The sequence below is a fragment of the Lepus europaeus genome, chromosome 15 (genome assembly GCF_033115175.1).
Source record: "Lepus europaeus isolate LE1 chromosome 15, mLepTim1.pri, whole genome shotgun sequence".
NCBI classification, from domain to species: Eukaryota; Metazoa; Chordata; class Mammalia; order Lagomorpha; family Leporidae; genus Lepus; species Lepus europaeus.
Window position 1 is genome coordinate 94,802,587 of NC_084841.1, and position 20,400 is coordinate 94,822,986.

Below are 20,400 nucleotides of genomic sequence, written 5' to 3' on the forward strand. Positions count from 1 at the left end.
CCAGGCAGTCTCCAGGGCTTCCCGACCTCCCTGCAGCAGCGTGGGGACAAGTGACTCCCAGCTCGGAGAGGTCCACCAGCCTTGGTGTTCTCCCACAAGGGGCGTGGCAGCTAAGACCTTGCTGGCGACACCTGTGTCTCATCAGATGGCCAGGGCGCGAGCTCCGGCTCTGCTCCTGACCCCACAGCTTCCGGCTGATGCTCCCCGTGGGAAGAGCAGGTGATGGCTCAAGTACCTGGGTCCCTGCCACCCACATGGGAGACCTGGATTGGGTTTCTGGCTCCCTACTCCAGCCCTGGGCATTGTGGACACCTAGGGAGTGAACCAGCAGGTGCGAGCTCTGTCACTTCCTGTCTCCCTGCCTTTCAAATAAAGAAAATAAACAGGCAAATCTAAGACCTAAAAGGATCTCCTATGTAAGCAGAAAACAACTGAACTCACACCGGGCTGTACTGTTGGCCACCCCCCCCCCCTTTCCTTTCGACGAGAACGGTTCCTATGTCTGTGCTCATGGAGAAGCACTGAGGTGTGTCCTCCTTTGGCAGAGATGACACCGATTCACCCAGCACTGCGCGGTGTGGCCAGGAGCCTAGAGCAGGCTCTGACGCTGATGAGAGCCATTCACCCAAGACTCTGCACGGTGTTGCCAGCACCCAGCACTGAGCACAGAGCAGACTCTGCACTGATGGGAGCCATTCACCCAGGACTCTGCACGGTGTTGCCAGCACCCAGCACTGAGCACAGAGCAGACTCTGCAATGATGGGAGGCATTCACCCAGGACTCGGCATGGTGTTGCCAGCACCCAGCACTGAGCACAGAGCATGGAGGAGGCTCTGACACTGACAAGGCGTAAGCGGCAGTCAAGTCCCTCGCTGGCACCTAGGGATCCATTGGGCCCAGTCCTGCTGGGTGCTGGGGATGTCCCAATGCCACCACAATAAAACGCGGAATCTGCACCCACGCACCGGCCTGGCCTTGAGCACAGACCTCAATTATCAAACCCAGTGAAATCACCCCGACCTGCTGCTGCCTGTTGCAAAAACTTTGTTTTTGAATTTCTCGCCACCTGCCCCTGGTGGCCATGGGCAAAGTCACTGATGGGTGTGGTTTCACCACCGGGGCTTGAGGGGGGATGGTGCCTCATGTTCTGGGCACTCGTGTAAAGGAAAATGATAGGACAGAATGAACACGGAGAAATGTGATAGAGCCAGAGCAGGCGCTTGTCTGTGCTGTGCGGCTGTGCTCCCAGCAAGTCTGGCTGCACAGAGGCACAGAGGCCCGAGCAGCCAGCAGCGGGCCTGGGCTTGGCGCCGTGCGGGGCTCCAGCCGGGAGGAGGGCAGAGCCACTGCACGCGTGACTGCCGAGCATTCTCCAAGACATTTCGGGAGACTGCTTGAACGCACACATTTCAAAAGGTTTTGCACCAACAACACCCTTTTCTTTTAATCCCATTTTCCACGAACTCCCTGAACGCCCCCAGCACAGTGTCTCTGAGTAACACAGGAGCCAGCGGCTGGTGCACGCAGAAACCCACCCAGTGGGAGGATGCCCACCACAAGAGGGCGCCGTTCATGGTTCCCCCCACAAAAAACGGCTCCCAAGGTAACAGCACTGGACAGGGACAGAGGACAAAGCCTGCCCCTTGGAGTCAGCCCCGGGCTGTCTGGCCTTGGGGTCTGCCCCTCTCTGGTGGTGGCTGTGCACGTAGATTCGAGGGACCGATTGCACGGAGCCACATGTGAGCGCAGGGGAAGACGGTGAGAATACATGAGGCCTGCAGGCTCCCACATACAGCACCATCGCTGAAATGCCGCCACGGGGGAAGCAGGGTGGGGACACAGATGGACGCCTTCAGCCGCTCCCTTTGGTTCTATAATTATCTCAGGATAGCAAGCTTCAGAAAAACCTCTCCAGCTTTTTAATTAAATGTGTTTGTTTAATTTTATTTATTGAAAGGCACAGCCATAGAGAGGGGGTGAGCCAGACAGAGACAGTGAGATCTTCCATCTGCTGGTTCACTCCCCAAATGCCCACAGCAGCTGGAGCTGGGCCCAGGCCAAGGCAGTATGATCTTGCACTTGAGTCATCACCTGCAGCCTCCCAGGTGCGTTAGCAGGAAGCTGGATCATAAGTGGAGAGGCTGAGATATAAAATCCGATCCAGGCACCTGGCTTTGGTATGCGGGTGCTCCAGTGGCAGCTTAACCCACAGTTGCCACAACGCCTGTCCTATAACTTTTCCCCAATGGCATCTCTGCGTGTCCCCCACTGTCCCTCTCATTGCTGAGGGAGCCTGCTTTTGGTGTTTATCTAGCACTGAGCACCCCTGGAAGACTGCGCTGGGGAGACCTGTGTCAGCACAAACAGCCATCCCGCCCAGCTGTTCACTTAAGTGGTGCTGAGATGTACCACAATGACTTGGGAAAGTCAGCTTGTAACACTGCAGGGATGCACGGAGACGTGGCGTCAGGGCCGTCTAAGGAGCAGCACAAGGGGAGTGAGTTCTCGGCCAGCACACACCTGTCCTGGGCTCGCCCAACCCAGCGCACCGTGTTCTTGACCTGCGCGCCCATGGCGGAGTCCTGCCATCCAGTGGGTGGTTCCTGTCTTTCCCACCCTGCGCTGATGGACACCACCTGCCAATCCCCATCCATAATGAGGGGCCAGGTGCCACCTGTCCACCTCCCAGCGGAGGCTTGTGCGCGGAGGCTTACCTTGGGCAGACCGATGGACTCCATTGCTCGCAGCCACTGCACGGTGTTATCGGTGTGTCGGAAGTGCAGGCCAGACTTCTAATGAGAGCACAGGTTGGGGGAACGGGAAAGAGAACACACAGAAGGTCAGTCAGCAGCAGCAGGCTTCCCACAGCAGGTGCTGTGCAGTCCCACGTCTCACTAGTGATGCACACAAAATACACAAAGTCAGACCCCACGGACAGCACGCGGCAGGCTCCACGGTGCACACCAGCCTGGGACCTCAGACACTGTACAGTGTTACTGTCTGCCCACGGAAGCTTGATAAGACACGTGTGCATCAGCACAGGTGTGTGTACATGTGTGTGCACACATGTCATATGCAGAAACATTCCATACACAAAACACATGCCATACCCATACCTGCCACATGCACAAAACATACACAGTGCACACACACACACGCCACACACAAAACACCCTCCACACATGTCACACAGATATCCCACACATGCATCTGCCACACACACATAACACATGTCACACACAGAAACATTCCACACACAACATATCACACACACCACACACACCTGCCACATGCACACAGCATACACAATACACTACATACAACACACAACATACAAAAACACAATACACACACCTACCACACACAACATACATACCACACACAACATACAACCCACATGCCACACAGTAACTATACACATACCTACCACGTGCATACAACACAGCTGCCACACACACCATACCTGTACCACACACTTCATACACACAGAAATACACCACACACAAATATATACCACATACACCTCACAGATCATTCACATAGAAACATCACACACATGCCTTCCACATGCATTCTACACATGGCACATCATACACCCACCACATGCACACCACACACATCACACATACAGAAAAATATCACACACATACACACACACACCATCCACGCACACTGCTGACAAGCCCAGCACCTTCAGGAAAGACAGTTTCTACCATACTAAAGGTTTTTCTAATCATGGATTAATTTTCCTGTAGAAAACGTGGATGGTGCTGGGCAATACGAGGATGGAAACAAAAGCAGTCCACAACCCGGAGCGCGCGTTACCCTGCTGCTCGCACTCGCCACACGGTCGTGCTGTCGAGAGGCTGGCCAGCAGCCCGTCTCTCCTACCTGTCTTCCCGATGCCTAGTGACACCTGTGCTCCTCCTGCACAGCCCACCACGCTGTCACAGGCAACGGACCACAGGAGCTTTAAAACCATAGTGTACTTCTCATTAACTGAACGTACAGCACGAGGTCACCCGCTTTACATTGTAAGTAATCAGGAAGAAGTGCTCACAGCAAGTCCCACCCTCTGACTGACACCCAGCAGGAGAGGGTGATGCTCAGGGAGCCTCCTCCAACTGACACCCAGCGAGACAGCCACACTCGGCAGTCTCCTCTGTGGGGAAATTAGTTACATGATGGTGCCCAGGGGAAGTAAGGTGGGCGGAATCCAAAGTTGTTTACCACTAAAACTGATGGGCTGTGCAACATCAGGGGAGGTAACAAAACTAGTAACAAGTGTATAGACATATGGCTAGTCCTATAGAAATCCCCCCGTAAGGTGATGTTTTAAGTGATTGGTTGGTCCTTAGCCCTGCCCCAATGACTCTGCAGTTTTGTGCTATAAAAGGTTCTGTTTCTCAGGAAGTAAATGAGTTCTTGCTAGACTTGGCTCCCCGCTGCGTCTGATTGTCTCCGGGATCGGGAGGCTGGGGAACAGGCGAGCGGCGCACTCACCTTTCCTCGGACCCAGTCCATTCTTGTACGGGTGGACTAAGACCCAGCATCTGGCGCCCAACGTGGGGCACGAACAGTTACTTTTCGGCCGAGGCCAAGCGGTCTCTCAGGGTGAGTGAAACCTTTATTATGGGTAATTCTATTTTTAAGGCAGTCTGGGATACAGAAGAGACAGAGGATGATATCGACAGTAGGAAAGATGAGGAGACACAGACAGTGGAGGTTAGGACAAAAGTAAAAATTCCTCCCCCCGCCTACATTTCGGAGGAGTCCAGGCCCCCACCATACGCGCCTGGGAGCGAAGAGGGAGCGTCGTTCTATGTGGCCCCACAGAGGGACCTGTGTGACCTAAATCCCAATGACCAGCCCTCCACTGAAAGACAGGGACTTGGGGAGGTAACCTATGCGAAAGCTTGTCCGGTGGACATAAAGCAGTGTAAGGAATTGAACTCTGGGCCTGGGAACTTGCCGCCTCAGGCCTACCCTGTTAATTTAGCTCCGGGGGCTAATAGGCCCTTGGAATGGTACCCGTGGGAGGCCAAGGACCTCAAAGAACTCCGCAAGGCAGTAGCAGAGGATGGCCCAAACTCCCCCTGGGCCCAAACATTGCTACAAGATATAGCCTATCATCCATGCGTCCCCAAGGACTGGTTGGACGTGGCCAAAGCAGTCCTCACGAGTTCACAGTTCATAAAGTGGTGCGCCTTCTTTAAGGAGGAGTGCCGGGTGAGAGCCGAAGCTAACCGAGCAGCCCAGCCAGCTATCCCTATTACATACGCTATGCTGGCTGGGACGGGGGAAGGATTCTCTACGGGGATCCAGCAAGCTGCGCTACCTGCTCCGTACCGTGAACAAGTGAGGCAGGCAGGACTTAATGCCTGGTACAAGCTGGATGAGGGGCCCACTGAATCTCCCATCGCGGGGGTGCGACAAAAGCCAGGAGAGTCATTGCCAGATTTTGTAGCTAGGGTCGAACACAGTCTCTGTCGTAAGTTGCCAGCTGGGGACCTTCGGGATCAGTTTGTTAAGATGCTCGTCTGGGAAGGAATGAATGCTGATCATAGGACGGCCTGTGCTGGCCTAAGGGAAGCGTCGATAAGTCGATGGGTAGTGGCCTTGCAGGATGTAGGTACGCAACAGCATCAAAATCAATCCCTGGCCATGACCCTACAGGCTCAGACGACGGCCATGACCCAGGCCCTCTCAGCCCAGACATCGGCAATGACAGAGGCTATTACTCAGGCTCTGGCCACCCAAAGTTCCAAGTCACTCGGGCAGGCCACTCAGGGAGCCTGCTTCAAGTGTGGGCAAGAGGGGCATTTTAAACGGGAGTGCCCTCAAGCCTCCTTGACTAATAGACTGGGAGGGTCAAAGCCGCCCCATACCCCCTGCCCTAGGTGCAGGAAGGGATATCATTGGAAAAAGGATTGCAGGTCCAAATTTGATATAGAAGGGAAGCCTTTAAACTAGAGGGGGGGCATCCTCCAGCCCTGTTAACTCAAGGAGGAACCCCATCCAAGGGGAAACTGGGGGTAACCCGTACTAGAACAATCCAAGCCCACTGGACTGCCCCCCTCATGGAGGGGCTCCGTCCCAAAATGAGTGTTGTCATAGGTGGAAAAAGGTTTCACTGCCTAATCGACACTGGGGTGGATAGGACGGTACTCCGGGAAGAGGAGGTGCCACCCACCTGGGAGCTAGTGGATGGGCCATCAATATTGGGAGTGGGGGGCAATTCTCGATCTAAGGAAACAGTTGCCCTCATGAAATGGGTCAGTCCTGATGGAGAACAGGGAAAAATACGGCCCCTGGTAGCGAAAAACCTCACAGTTAATTTATTAGGACAAGATATGCTAGGGCAAATGGATGCTGTGGTTACCACAGATCACCAGACCTTTTATGAGGGTATTCTGGAGGAAGGAGAGGCTCAGGGCCACGACTGGGGCATGGAAGGGGTCAAGCAAAAGGATTGTCTCACCAATTGTAAGGAACCCAAGGAACCCACTCGAGTATACCCCCAATCCTAAAGGCCACTGCCCCCCGGGTGCCACCTATCAGGTGGAGGCCGGGAAGTCCCATCTGGGTGGAGCAGTGGCCATTAACGCAACCTAAACTCGCGGCGCTCCGCTTTCTGGTGGAGGAACAAATGACCCTTGGACACTTACGCCCTTCCACAAGCCCCTGGAACACACCAGTGTTTGTTATCCAAAAGGCGTCTGGGGCCTGGCGCATGCTTCAGGACCTTCGTAAAATAAATGAAAGGATGGAATTGGTGGGCACCCCCTTGAGAGGCATGCCCTGGACCCCCGCCATACCCTCAGAGTATACCCTGGCTGTAATAGATATTAAGGATTGTTTCTTTTCTATCCCATTGCACCCGGATGACTGAAAAATTTGCCTTTTCCATCCCTTCCCTTAATTTTTCTCGACCCGATCAACGGTATGAGTGGGCAGTATTACCACAAGGGATGGCTAATAGTCCAGCGTTCTGCCAACAGTACCTGGCCACACTTTTGGAGCCCATATTACGTTCAGATGTTTCCCTGGCCTATGTCTATATGGATGACATCATCCTTGGACACAGAGATCCTGCCCTCCTGGAGGGCCTTTTAACCCAGGTCCTTACAACACTCACGGAGGGAGGATTCACGGTGGCTCCTAGTAAGATTCAGAGGGTACCCCCTTTTAAGGTGCTTGGTACCCATTTAACTCTAACCCAAGTCAGTCCCCTTAAACCTCTGTTGGATATCCCAACCTCCATGACCCTAACTCAACTTCAAAGTCTTTTAGGGGAAATTAATTGGCTACTGCCCTGGGTACCCATCCCCAAGGATAGTCTTGTGCCCTTGTTCACACTGCTAAAAAATAAAACGCCACAAGATAATATTACCTTTACAGATAGTCATGGGGTGATATTCCTACAGTTTCAAGAAGCCCTAGATAAAGTTTCTTTAAAAAGGTATTCTGCCAATAAGCCCTTCTCTCTGTGGCTGTTTGCAGGGATTACCCTGATTTCTGCAGTCCTGACTCAGGAAGGGGAACCAATGGAGTGGATTCACACCCCCTTGGGGGGCACACCTTGGGTGTACTCTCAGGCTGATCAGCTTGCTGATGCTATAATCAAGGGCAGAACTCAGGCCCAGAGGCATTATGGCTCTGACCCCATTCCATTGTTTTCCCCTTTCGGATGTCAGACGTTGAATGGCTTACCAGGGCAAATGCCCGTCTTGCCCTTTCCCTCGAGGGGTTTTTGGGACACATCGATTGCCATTATGGGCCATCCAAATGGACCGTCATGCTTTGGCGACTTCCCTTAAAAATGCCTTCTTTATTCTCTTCCAAACCCATCCTCCATGCCCCTCATGTTTTCACCGATGGGGGTCAAGCAGGCTCTGCCTATGCAGCCTTCGAGGGTCAACAGGAAACCCCAAGCCGCCAAAGGTTCCAACCCTGCCAAGGGTCAGCACAATATAAAGAAATGCTTGCTGTAATTATGGTTCTTCAGGACATTCAAGGGCCCTTTAACTTATATTCTGATAGCCTGTATATGGTTAACCTGCTGCCTCATGTCCCCAAGCACATATTAGACTGGACGGTAACCCTATTTCCCCCCTCATGGTTACCCTCAAAGGTTTATTAGAGGGACGGGGGGCTCCCATTCATGTCCAGCACTTGAGGGGACACTCAAAGCTCCCTGGGTTTCTGTCTGTTGGAAATAATTGGGCTGATCGACTAGCCACCGGCCCACAAGCATTAACTTTACAGGAAGCCACTCAATTACATGACTTAACCCATATCAATTGGAGGGGCCTACGATACAGGCTCCCCCAAGTCCCTGTATGGGACCTCAAAAAAATTGTCCACACTTGCAAAACGTGTCAACCCTTCCTGAAGGCGCCCCCATTACAGACACAGGGAGTAAATCCTGGAGGCCTCAAACCCAACACTCTCTGGCCAACTGATGTCACCCGTTTTTCAGCCTTTGGTCAGCTTAAATATGTTTTTGTTTCCATCGATACTTATTCAGGAGCTTGTTGGGCCACAGCACATACAGGAGAAAAGGCTAAACATTCACAATCACATTTCCTTCAATGCTTTGCCACTCTAGGCCTGCCAGCACAGGTTAAAACGGATAATGGACCTTGCTTTATTAGCAAAGCAATGTCGGACTTTCTTAGCAGATGGCATATCAAACACATCACAGGAATACCTTACAACCCTCAGGGCCAGGCAACTGTAGAACGAAATCATCAGTGCCTAAAAGAACAACTCTTAAAACAAAAAGGGGGAATTAGCCCCCATATCCAATTACAAATGGCTTTGTTCACTATCAATATTTTAAATTTTTCCAAGGGGTCAACTGAATCAAAATTCCAAAGACACTGGGGCCAATTAAACCCCAGGCCCCAGGTTCAGGTTAAATGGAAGGACCCTCTAACGCAACAATGGAGGGGACCAGACCCCTTAATCACCATGGGCAGAGGATTTGGATGCGTCTTCCCCGTAGGGGAGACAGCCCCAATCTGGCTTCCAGCCAGAAACCTTAAGTTTCTGCCTGTTTCCTCTATGCAGGAAGATGCTCAAAAACAGAACAACCCACCCAGGGAGCGGTTTGCCCCTGAGGGAGATCCCCTTGTCTTTCCTGTTCCAGAAACGGACAGAGATCCAGAGGCAGGTGATGACGCTACTCTTCGCTGTGATCCTGAATTGCCCAGCCCAGTGACAGGGGATTCGATGACCCAAACGTGATCATCAAAACACTTCAGGAAGACCTGAAAAAGACGAAGAGAACTCCAAGAAAGCCCCCTTTGGACGGGCCTTAATGGACTCTTGCCCTAGCTCCTCCCTCTTCTTGGACTGCTTCTCACCCTGCTTTTAATCCTTGCTATTGGCCCATGCATAATGAATAGGCTTGTACAGTTTATACAACAGCACATAGAGGCAACAAGGGTAAGACAGGTTGAGGTTCATTACTAGAGGCTGCTAGCCACAGAGGGCTACGATCCCCTGAACTGGGGAAGCGCCCCTGGTGCTCTCCACATTGCCAATGACGGGCAAGATTCCGGATGGACCGGAACAACCTAAGACAGGCGGTGGAGAAAGCTCACCACGCTCCCATAATTACAAGTCACGCGACACCCCAAGACGGGTAAAGCACCCAGCGTCCTGCACCAACCTAAGACAGGGCTCATGGCCAAGCTGCCTGGGTTACCAATGACGGGTAAGGGCAAGGACGGCCAGGGGCAACCTAAGACAGGGACCGCGTGCTAAAACAAAAAAGGGGGAATATGTGGGGAAATTAGTTACATGATGGTGCCCAGGGGAAGTAAGGTGGGCGGAATCCAAAGTTGTTTACCACTAAAACTGATTGGCTGTGCAACATCAGGGGAGGTAACAAAACTAGTAACAAGTGTATAGACATGTGGCTAGTCCTATAGAAATCCCCCCGTAAGGTGATTTTTTAAGTGATTGGTTGGTCCTTAGCCCTGCCCCAATGACTCTGCAGTTTTGTGCTATAAAAGGTTCTGTTTCTCAGGAAGTAAATGAGTTCTTGCTAGACTTGGCTCCCCGCTGCGTCTGATTGTCTCTGGGATCGGGAGGCTGGGGAACGGGCAAGCGGCGCACTCACCTTTCCTCAGACCCAGTCCATCCTTGTACGGGTGGACTAAGACCCAGCACTCCTCCAGCTGACACCCAAGGGCAGACAGCCCCGCTCAGGGGTCTCCTCCAGCTGACACCCAAGGGCAGACAGCCACACTCAGCTGTCTCCTCCGACTGACACCCAAGGGCAGACAGCCACACTCAGCTGTCTCCTCCGACTGACACCCAGCGAGACAGCCACACTCAGGGGCTCTCCCCAGACACTCACTGGGAGAGGGTCACATGGAAGGGGCCTCCTCCCACTGACATCTGGGGACAGAGTAACTCTTGGGGGTCTCCTTGGACCCACCCAGCAGGAAAGGGTTGTGCTCAGGGTGTCTCCACCAGCTGACACCCGGGGAAGAGGGCACCCCTCAGGGGGTCTCCTCTGACACCCAGGGAGACAGTCATGCTTGGATGACACCGGCTCTGTCCACTCCCTGACCTTCTACAACCTCAGAGCTCACTCAGCAGCACCCATTTTCATGGCTAGGAGTAGACTAACACTGAGTGGGGGTTTTGCCTTTCTATCAGTGGTCTCCATGTACCACTGGATTGGGTGTGCCCAGCCCTGGACTAACCCTCTTGTTTGCAAAGCCCCCTGCCAGGTGAATATCACTGCTGGTCGCTAATGACGAGGAAAGCTGGGATTCTGGACCAGGTCTGCCTGGACTGAACAGCCTCCCCGTGCCCACGCTCGCCCAGCAGGAACCTGGGACTTAGGGTCAAGTGCGCAATCTACCATAAGTGGGGATGGGGGGAGGGGTGGTAAAGGGGAGGAGAGCAGCTGGGGAGCTCACAGCCAGGCACAAAAGTCCTTGGTAAAAGCAGCCTCTCCAACAAGGGGGACCACAGGGACCAGAACCAAACCTGCATTCGATTGAGTCCAAGGCAAGACAGTGACGAGGCCCCAGGCACCACAGCTCAGCAGCCCCCTCCTGTGTCCAGCACCAACAAATGATCCCACCCAATGGATCACAAGTGCGCTGGCCCACAGCGGCCTGCTGCTGCCTGCTCCCAGACAGAACCGGGCTGGCTGCCCTCGCCCTTCCTCCCGGGGCTCCCTGGGGATGTGCAGATAAACCTAACTCTGCTGGACCACACACAGGCTTCGGAGCTGCGGGATGGAAGTGAGACTACACGGGGGATGTAGCTCATGTGAGCCAGGACAGCGGGCAGGGCACAGGGCTGCCCTGGCAAGGCTCTCCGCTCCAAGGTCAGGAAAAGGCCCGGCACTTCACGCGAGAGGACGTGAAGGCCGACATCCTGCTGCTGACTCTGCCAGCCCTGACCACAGGCTCATGACAGGCCGTTTAGACCACAGTGACGAGGTGGAGTACGAGCCTCCCGTGGGTGCTGACTGCCTACGCCAGAGCCAGAGCACATCAGAATGAGGAGGGAGCTCAGAAGCCGGGAGCCGTCCCAGTCCTACAGACAGGTAAACTGAGGCATGCGTGATGAGGACGCCCAGGCCGCAGACCCCCGGCAGCAGCCCTGAGTCCAGGCCAAACGCTCCGCCGCTGCTGACAGTGCCTCCCCCTCACTGAGCGCTCCCGGTGCCGAGTGGACAATCGCGTGTGCCCTTCACAGCCACTGTGAGGGAAGTGCCGTGGTCACCCCTGCCTCACAGGCGGCAGTGTCAGTGCTGAAACTGGACTCTCGAGCACGTGGATCCTGAGCTCCCGCTGCTGACCCCTGCCCGGCCCAGCCCTGAGCAGGGCTCGCCCACACACTCCGCCCGCAGGGGTCACAGGCCACTGTCATCAAGGCTCCCTCCTGGATATTCCATTTTATCTTGGAGCCTTCAGGCTGAATCTTCTCCACGCAATGACCTCCCTCCTCCTCCTCTCTGTCTGTCCCAGTCTGAATGTGTCCCCAGATCCACCTGCTGGAAACTTGACCTCGTACCCACGTGGTGACACTGGGAGGTGGGGCCCCGTGATGGCACAAGTGGCACTGTAAGAGGAGGAAAGACACACGGGCTGGTGGCTCACTCCTTCTCGCCACGTGACGCCCTCTGCCAGGGGAACCAGAGCTGAAGAAGCCCCTGTTGTTCGTAAACCTCCGTCTGTGGCGCTCTGGGACAGCAGCAGATGGGCCAGGACACTCAGCAGAGGCCTTCACGACCTCTTCACGACCCCTCCTTCAGAACCAAGGCTTGGGCTTTCTCCCTGCCCACCAGCTGCCTTCTCCTCACGGCCTCCATCTCCAATTCCATTCCAGAATCTATTCTTTGTTTTCCCGCTGCAAGCTGTGCACTCCTGTCTCTGCACTTCCTGTCTCTGCACCTCCTATCTGTACACTTCCTGTCTCTGCACTTCCTGTCTGTACATTTCCTGTCTCTGCACTTCCTGTCTCTGCACTTCCTGTCTCTGCACTTCCTGTCTCTACACTTCCTTCTAGTTCCTGTACTTCCTATCCGTGCACTTCCTGCCTAGGCACTTCCACGAGGACTGAACTATCCCCTCATCGGATTTGTCCCCTCCCTCGCACTTGCTCTGTGCAGTGACTGATCTTCCACGCTGCACCGGGAGCACCTGGTTCACACACACGTGGCTTCCTGTGCATGCCACAGGAAATCACAGGTCACTGTGGGGCCTGTGTCACCACATGGTCTCACCCCTGTGTCCCCCATGGCATCTGTCAGCACCATCCCTCCCCGTGGCCTCCCCGGCCCTCGTTCTCCCCTAGAATCTCCCAGAGTTCCCTCTGCTCTTCCTGCCCCCAGCCCTGTCTCTCCTCTGGTTCTCCCAGCTCCAGAGCAAACCCCGCCCCCGACAGCCTGCCCGTCTGCCGGCTTTGCTCTCTTCCTTCACACTGACTACCACTCAGGAGCGGGTAATACCGCCGGTCTGTGTCTCCAGCTCGAAGCGCATGACATCGGGCCCAGCGCCAGCACAGGGAGACCCTGACGGGTGCGGTGTGGACGGGTGAGATCTGCCCTGCACGTGCTTCTGTCGTGGCACAACCTCCTCTCTCTCCCAGCGACCTCACTGCTAGCTATGGCTTCAACGTTCATTGGCCCCTGAGCCAAGGGTTCCCACGCCTTGGTCTACAACTAGCGTTATCTGTAGGTGCTCTATTGGCGTACGGACTCCTGGGACCCAGCTGGTTCAGCCACCTGGGACATCCGTAGGCTGAGCTCGTGGGCAGGCACTGCGAGCTCCCAGCAAAGCTCGGTCAGCAAGGGCACGGGGCCTGTGGCTGACCCGAAGCCACTCGCGTCCCTCCTTCCCCGGCAGCCGCTCCCCAGCACCCACCCGGAGCAGACCCTGCGCCGTTCACTGGGGACAGCAGAGAGCAGCCACGCTCCTGCCTCTATGACACGACCGTCTTCGCAGTCACGGCATGTGCCAGAGAGGAGTGTCAGTGCCACGACGCACAACCGTCGCCAGCTCGGCCCCAGGGTGAGGGCGCAGATGGCCACGAAATGGAAGACTCACCTCCAGTCCCGAGGACAGCTTCCTGTCCCAAAACTAACTGAGGCCGTCCAGTGGGGCTGGGGGTCTGTGGCCGCCGTCCAGTGGGGCTGGGGGTCTGTGGCCGCCGTCCAGTGGGGCTGGGGGTCTGTGGCCCCTCAGACGCAGGCAGGGTGTCCTCACCAGCAGGCCGCCAGCTGTGGCTGGAAGGCCTGTCCCCAGATGGACCAGCGCCTCCCCCACTACAGCTCCTCGGGATGCGTGCGTGACCTCGCGGCTTTATCACACCTCCAGGGTGGGTGCCATCTTTCACCCACGGCTGGCAGAGGACAGGGCTGAGCCCCTAAGGAGACGGACAGTCACCAAGAGACCCCTGCTGTCTCCATGAGCACCAAGCCAATCAACATACAGTATGTGAAGCCCCCATCCAATGGGCACCCCCACAGAGTGGCCCCGTGAAAACCAGCAATGTCGTAATAACCGGGACACTTCTGAAGCCCTCCCGCGTGGACTCTGCCTGGTCTCCTGGACCAGACACTTTCCTGTCGCCTGCCAATCAAATAAGCTTCTTTCCTGTCAAATAAATGCTTCTGCCTCTTTGCAAATTGTTTCCGGCTTTTTATGTCTATACTAAGCTAAGAAAAAGAATCCACAAAACTCACTCCTTCAACCACCCTCTACCACAACCGGTAACATTAATGAGGGGCGAGGTTGTCCTTGTGCGAGCAGACAGAGGCTGTAAGAGGGAAAGCTGTCAGAACCAACACCAATAAGGCTCATGGACAGGGCTCTGCCGTGGGGACCCCGTGTCTCAGCTCCATCAGGACAGGGCTCTGCCGTGGGGACCCCGTGTCTCAGCTCCATCAGGACAGGGCTCTGCCGTGGGGACCCCGTGTCTCAGCTCCATCAGGACAGGGCTCTGCCGTGGGGACCCCGTGTCACAGCTTCATCACGGACAGGGCCCTGCCGTGGGGACCCCGTGTCTCAGCTCCATCAGGACAGGGCCCTGCCGTGGGGACCCCGTGTCTCAGCTCCATCACGGACAGGGCCCTGCCGTGGGGACCCCGTGTCTCAGCTCCATCACGGACAGGGCTCTGCCGTGGGGACCCCGTGTCACAGCTTCATCACAGACAGGGCCCTGCCGTGGGGACCCCGTGTCTCAGCTCCATCAGGACAGGGCCCTGCCGTGGGGACCCCGTGTCTCAGCTCCATCAGGACAGGGCCCTTCCGTGGGGACCCGTGTCTCAGCTCCATCAGGACAGGGCTCTGCCGTGGGGACCCCATGTCACAGGCTCAGGACAGGGCTCTGCCATGGGGACCCCGTGTCTCAGGCTCAGGGACAGGGCTCTGCCGTGGGGACCCCGTGTCTCAGCTCCATCACGGACAGGGCCCTGCCGTGGGGACCCCGTGTCTCAGCTCCATCAGGGACAGGGCTCTGCCGTGGGGACCCCGTGTCTCAGCTCCATCAGGACAGGGCTCTGCCGTGGGGACCCCGTGTCTCAGCTCCATCAGGACAGGGCTCTGCCGTGGGGACCCCGTGTCTCAGCTCCATCACGGACAGGGCTCTGCCATGGGGACCCCGTGTCTCAGCTCCATCACGGACAGGGCTCTGCCATGGGGACCCCGTGTCTCAGCTCCATCACGGACAGGGCTCTGCCTGGGGACCCCGTGTCACAGGCTCAGGGACAGGGCTCTGCCGTGGGGACCCCGTGTCTCAGGCTTAGGGACACAGCCCTGCCGTGGGGACCCCGTGTCTCAGGCTTAGGGACACAGCCCTGCCATGGGGACTCCATGTCACAGGCTCAGGACAGGGCTCTGCCATGTGGACCCCGTGTCTCAGGCTCAGGGGCAGGGCTCTGCCTGGGACCCCGTGTCACAGGCTCAGGACAGGGCTCTGCCGTGGGGACCCCGTGTCTCAGCTCCATCAGGACAGGGCTCTGCCGTGGGGACCCCGTGTCTCAGCTCCATCAGGACAGGGCTCTGCCGTGGGGACCCCGTGTCTCAGCTCCATCAGGACAGGGCCCTGCCGTGGGGACCCCGTGTCACAGCTCCATCAGGACAGGGCTCCGCCATGGGGACCCCGTGTCTCAGCTCCATCAGGGACAGGGCTCTGCCGTGGGGACCCCGTGTCTCAGCTCCATCACGGACAGGGCTCTGCTGTGGGGACCCCGTGTCTCAGCTCCATCAGGACAAGGCTCTGCCGTGGGGACCCCATGTCTCAGCTCCATCAGGACAGGGCCCTGCCGTGGGGACCCGTGTCTCACGGCCGCACTTGGCCACCGAGCCCACGTGGGTGACGGCACTGACACCACCCCTCTGTAGCCACTGTAACAGCCACAGGAAAGAGCAGTTGGGGTCTGACTCGCGGGCACACGGACATTGCGGGGAGGGGACACAGACGGGGTGTTCCCCATGCTGTCTGCATTTCTAGACACAGTTCTAAAACATCTTTGCACAGAGTTTAACTGTCTCTGAGTCTCTGTCGTACAGTCCTACGAGAGCTGGAGCGAGCTGGGGCGCTCTGGGGTGGGATGCAGGACTCCCCAGACTCAGCCCCTCTAACAGACCCACACACTTCTCTTCACGACACGCAGGCTGTGCTGCAGGGTCTGGGGTGGGGCAGCAGAGGCGGGGAGGATACGGGTGGTGGCAGGAGGCCGGGGTGGTGGCCAGCTGTGGCGTGAGAGCCCCTGCCTGTGGCTGGGCCACAGAACAAACGTCTACCATTAGCCCGGGGCCAGCTCTGCCTCAGGAAACTGCTGGTTAGCTGGAGACCCTGTGGGTGGCAGCTCTGGGGGCTCAGGGTCCACGCTCAGGGAGGCCACTGCTCCGGCCACGGGAGAAGGCTCTGGTGCAGGCGGGGCTCTGAGGTGCTCAAAGTGCAGACTCTGATGAAGTCCCCTGCCCGGAAGAAGTCCTGGCAGCTCCGCCCCACAACTGTCAGAAGCTCCGCCTCTCACATGCACCAGGATCAGGCCCTGCCCTCTCAGTACCGCCCACCAGGCTCCCTTGGGGGGACTGGTGGTTGTCACGAGGACATTAGACCCCCGAGCCCCAGCTGGAGCTGTGCGTTCACGATGACCCCAGCGTCCCAGCTGGTGTGACTGCGTGTTTACACAGACCGGAGGTGGTGTGTGGCTATGGTGACAGACGGGAAAGCAGCCCATCTTCAACACGCCCAGCACCGCTCTACACAGCTGACAGGCAGCTGGGAAGCAGCCATGAACATCGGTAGGTGATGGGCACTGTGGCGAGCTAGCTTACGGCTCAGCCTGCAGCACCGGCATCCCACGCGGGCACTGCCTGAGTCCTGGCTGCTCCACTTCCCATCCCGCTCCCTGCTGATACACCTGGGAAAGCAGCAGAGGACGGCCAAGTCCTGGGGCTCCTGTACCTGCATGGGAGACTACTTGGGCCCCCACACACTCGTGGGAGACCCGGAAGAAGCTCCTGGCTCCTGGCATTGGATCGGCCCAGCTCCGGCCATTTTGGCCATTTGGGGAGTGAACCAGCGGATGGAAGACCTCTCTCTCTCTCTGCCTCTCAAATATTTAAAAAGATGTGCAGATGAAAATGCTGACAGACAGTGCTGAACACACAGAGGAAATAGTGTGTTCCAAAAGAGCCTGGGAAGCCCGGCCCTGCCGACCACGCACGCTCAGGATGGACGGGACGTGTCCGAGCCTAACCCTAACCCTGGCCCAAATCTACCCTAACCCTAACCCTCAACCCCAGCACTAACCCAATCACCCCAGAGCCAACTGTAACGTGAAACGTACTCTCCACCCTAACCCTAGCCTGACCTGATGCCCCCAGCCCTGTCCAGTCCTACCCCAGACCTAAAGCCAACCACAGCCCTGCCGCAGTGCTAACCTCACACGTGAACCAGGCCTTCAGCTCAATCCTCAGCCTAAGCCCAATCCTCAATCCCAAATCCTCAGCCTAAGCCTACACCCCAGCCGACTCTCACGGCTACAAGCCTGGTGTGGAGCCGCCTGCTCCCAGCTCTCACAGTGGTCGGGCTGTGGCTGCTTCCACTCCCTGGCCCTTCTCCGAGCCAGCTGCACGTGGAAGGGTTACTGCTGCTGTGTGCTACACACCCGCGGGAAAGACTGTCTCCCGACCCCCACTGGCGTTATCACATCAGCTGGGACACCCGGGGGCCTCACGTCCAGGGCCCTGCGGGTGCTTCATGCCTGACGGGAGCCGTGGGGTGTGCACACGGGGGTGGCAGCTGCTCTCACCAGTGACCTCCATGGAGCAGCGAGCCTCAGCGCTTCTCTTTACCAAGCCCCGCCCACGCAGTGCTGGCGCAGACGGAGCGGGGGCGGGAAGGAAACGCGGCCGCCTGGCCCCACTTGCCTTGTAGCGCGTCTGCTCCACGTCGTAGATCTTCTTCTCCGAGACCAGCGTCGGGGCGAAGAACTTGGCCAGCTTGGCGAGGTAAACCCCGTTGCGTAGCCCCTCCTCCAGCTCGGTGGTCGGCGGCAGCTCCTCCACCAGGCAGACCTCCATCCACCTACAAAGACGCAGAGAGCCCCAGTCAGGTGTGGTGGCTGCAGGCTGCGGGTGCTGTCGAGTCACCATGGGCGCCATCGTGGGACGAGGCCCCGGGTGAGGCACTGACCCCACCGCCCACTTGAACCTGGGGGAAAAGGCAGAGCCATCTGTGCGGGGGGGATGAGTCAGGCTGACATCAGCGGGCAAAGGATTGACGCCCATGCGGCCTCTGTGGAGGCACAGTCCCGAGAGGGGACACTGCAGCCGCCTGGGCTGGGAAGCCGGGGAGGCGGGGAGGCGTGCGCGGGCTCTCCAACAGCAGGACCTCTGGCGGCACCGACCAGGCTCGGAGGACAAACTCCCGGCAAGGATGAGGTGCAACCTAGGGAGCGCGTGCCAGGGTTCAGCAAAGAGCATGAAGAGCGTGGCTGGCTCAGGGCCGTGGGCGGGAGGGGAGCGGCCCAAGCCCACGGTGGAAGCCGAGAGTCTGCTGGGCAGGGTTCTGAGTGCTGGTCCCCATGCCAGCCACGGCTCCCAGTGCCAGGCTGGGCTGAGTCCTCAGCAACCAAGGCCCGGGACCCACCACAGATCACACCTCCCACGGGAGCACCGAGGGGCCTGCCAGCGGCGGGGAGCCGTTGTCTCGGTGACACGGACCCCTCTGAAAGGCCCAGGAGTGGTTCCTGGCCACTGCGTCGGCACCACAGAAACTGTGGCAAGGGCGAAATATGTAGACAGGAACCCTGCCATGACGGGGAAGCCGATGCAGTCCGGAAAGGCTGGGAGCCATGGTGCGTGGGGCCACGAGGCGAAGCAAGGCACAGAACGCCTGGTGGCCGTGCTGGGCCACAGGCCACTGTGCACTGGCAGGAGCTGGGAGAGAGGAGACCCCAGAGCTGATGAGGTGGGACTGACCATCGCCTGGCCTGGCTGCCACACTGCGCCCCACACACCCACAGCCGCTGCGGCCAGTTAACAAGGAAGTAACGTCTCAAATCCGGGAGCAGGGGCGTAGCCGGGTCATCCAGGGAAGGAGAACCCTGAACAGCAGTGGGACGTGGCCCTGGGCCCACGGGGGCAGAGGTCTGGGAGGGTGGGAAAGGAACTGAAGCTGGGAGCTAGGAGCACCATGGGGTAAGAGCAGCAGGGCCCTGGGGCTCACAGCGGGGTGGGAGGGGGAGACAGGGCCCCAGCCCGGCCTGCAGGGCCCACCCAGGAGCAGAGTGAGGCTCATGCCTGAGGGCCCAGCCATACACAGAGGAGCCACTGCTGGTGCCATGGACACCCTGGGACAGATGGCCAGCCTGGGTCATGGATGCCTCAGGACAGAGACGGCCTGCCTGGGCCCTGGACACGTTGGGAGAGAGACAGCCAGCCTCTGCCACGGACACTCGGGACAGCCAGCCTGGACCATGAACACCTGAGAGATGGCCAGCCTGGGCCCTGGATACCCAGGACAGAGACGGCCAGCCTGGGCCATGAACACCTGATAGAGAGATGGCCAGCCTAGGCCATGGGTGCCCGGGACAGAGATGGCCACTCTGGGTCACGGATGCATGGGACAGAGATGGTCACCCTGGGCCATGGATGCCCGGGACAGAGATGGCCAGCTTGGGCTCTGGACGCCCGGGACAGAGTCCTCCTGCTGCCTTTCCCACTGTGAGTGACAGCACAAGGCAGGAAAGGAGAAGCAAGGGGTGTCTCAGATACAGGGCTTGGTGTCAGTGCACAAGAGCGGCGGCAGGGAAGGGAAACAGGGCCAGCCAGGGAGGGGCTGGGGAGGGGCTCAGCCCTGCACTCAGAGCTGTGGTGGCCGTCGTGCGTGGACGCGTCCATCCCTCCTCTGCTCCACAGAAGGTGACAGCAAGGGTCCCACAGTGACGTCCTCCCGGCTGTGACACCAGGGCTGGGAGGCCCAGGGACCCAGGAAGGCGCTGGGTGGGAAGCACATCCATGGGGGTGGGCTGTCACTCAGTCTGAGCAGTGTCCTTAAACAGGGATGGGGACACAGATACAGCAGGGCTGCAGGCCGACAGGGACAACGGGAGGACAAGCGGCCGTGGCCGTCCAGCCTCCGGGAGATGAGGTATGGGGCCCTGCTGTGTGTGACAGCCCCAGCCCCACGACACAGCTACGCCTGCACCCCCAATCCGATCTGCGCCTCCTGTGCTGCCTCACCTGCTTGCTCCACTGACTCCTCACTGAGCGTGTGAGCCCCGTAGGGGACAGTCCCTCACGGCCCCAAGCGTGGGCTCTGCAGCCGGAGCCCCGGGGTGGAACCTGCCCCACTCAGCTGCACGCCCCCGGGGCTGCTGACTTAGCCTTGAGTCTGGGGCC

The 20,400-nt window shown here is 57.9% G+C and overlaps 1 protein-coding gene across 1 annotated transcript in view; it reads right to left on the reverse strand.

Annotated features, from left to right (window-relative positions):
• The window catches only part of IQGAP2 (IQ motif containing GTPase activating protein 2), a 214,306-nt gene that overhangs the window by 134,037 nt on the left and 59,869 nt on the right, over positions 1-20,400 (reverse strand). Inside the window, exons 3-4 of the mRNA XM_062212560.1 lie at positions 17,926-18,082; positions 2,716-2,793 (exon numbers count right to left, since the gene is read on the reverse strand). Of these exons, the coding sequence (XP_062068544.1) occupies positions 2,716-2,793; positions 17,926-18,082 (235 nt within the window). The remainder of the gene's footprint in view (positions 1-2,715; positions 2,794-17,925; positions 18,083-20,400) is intronic.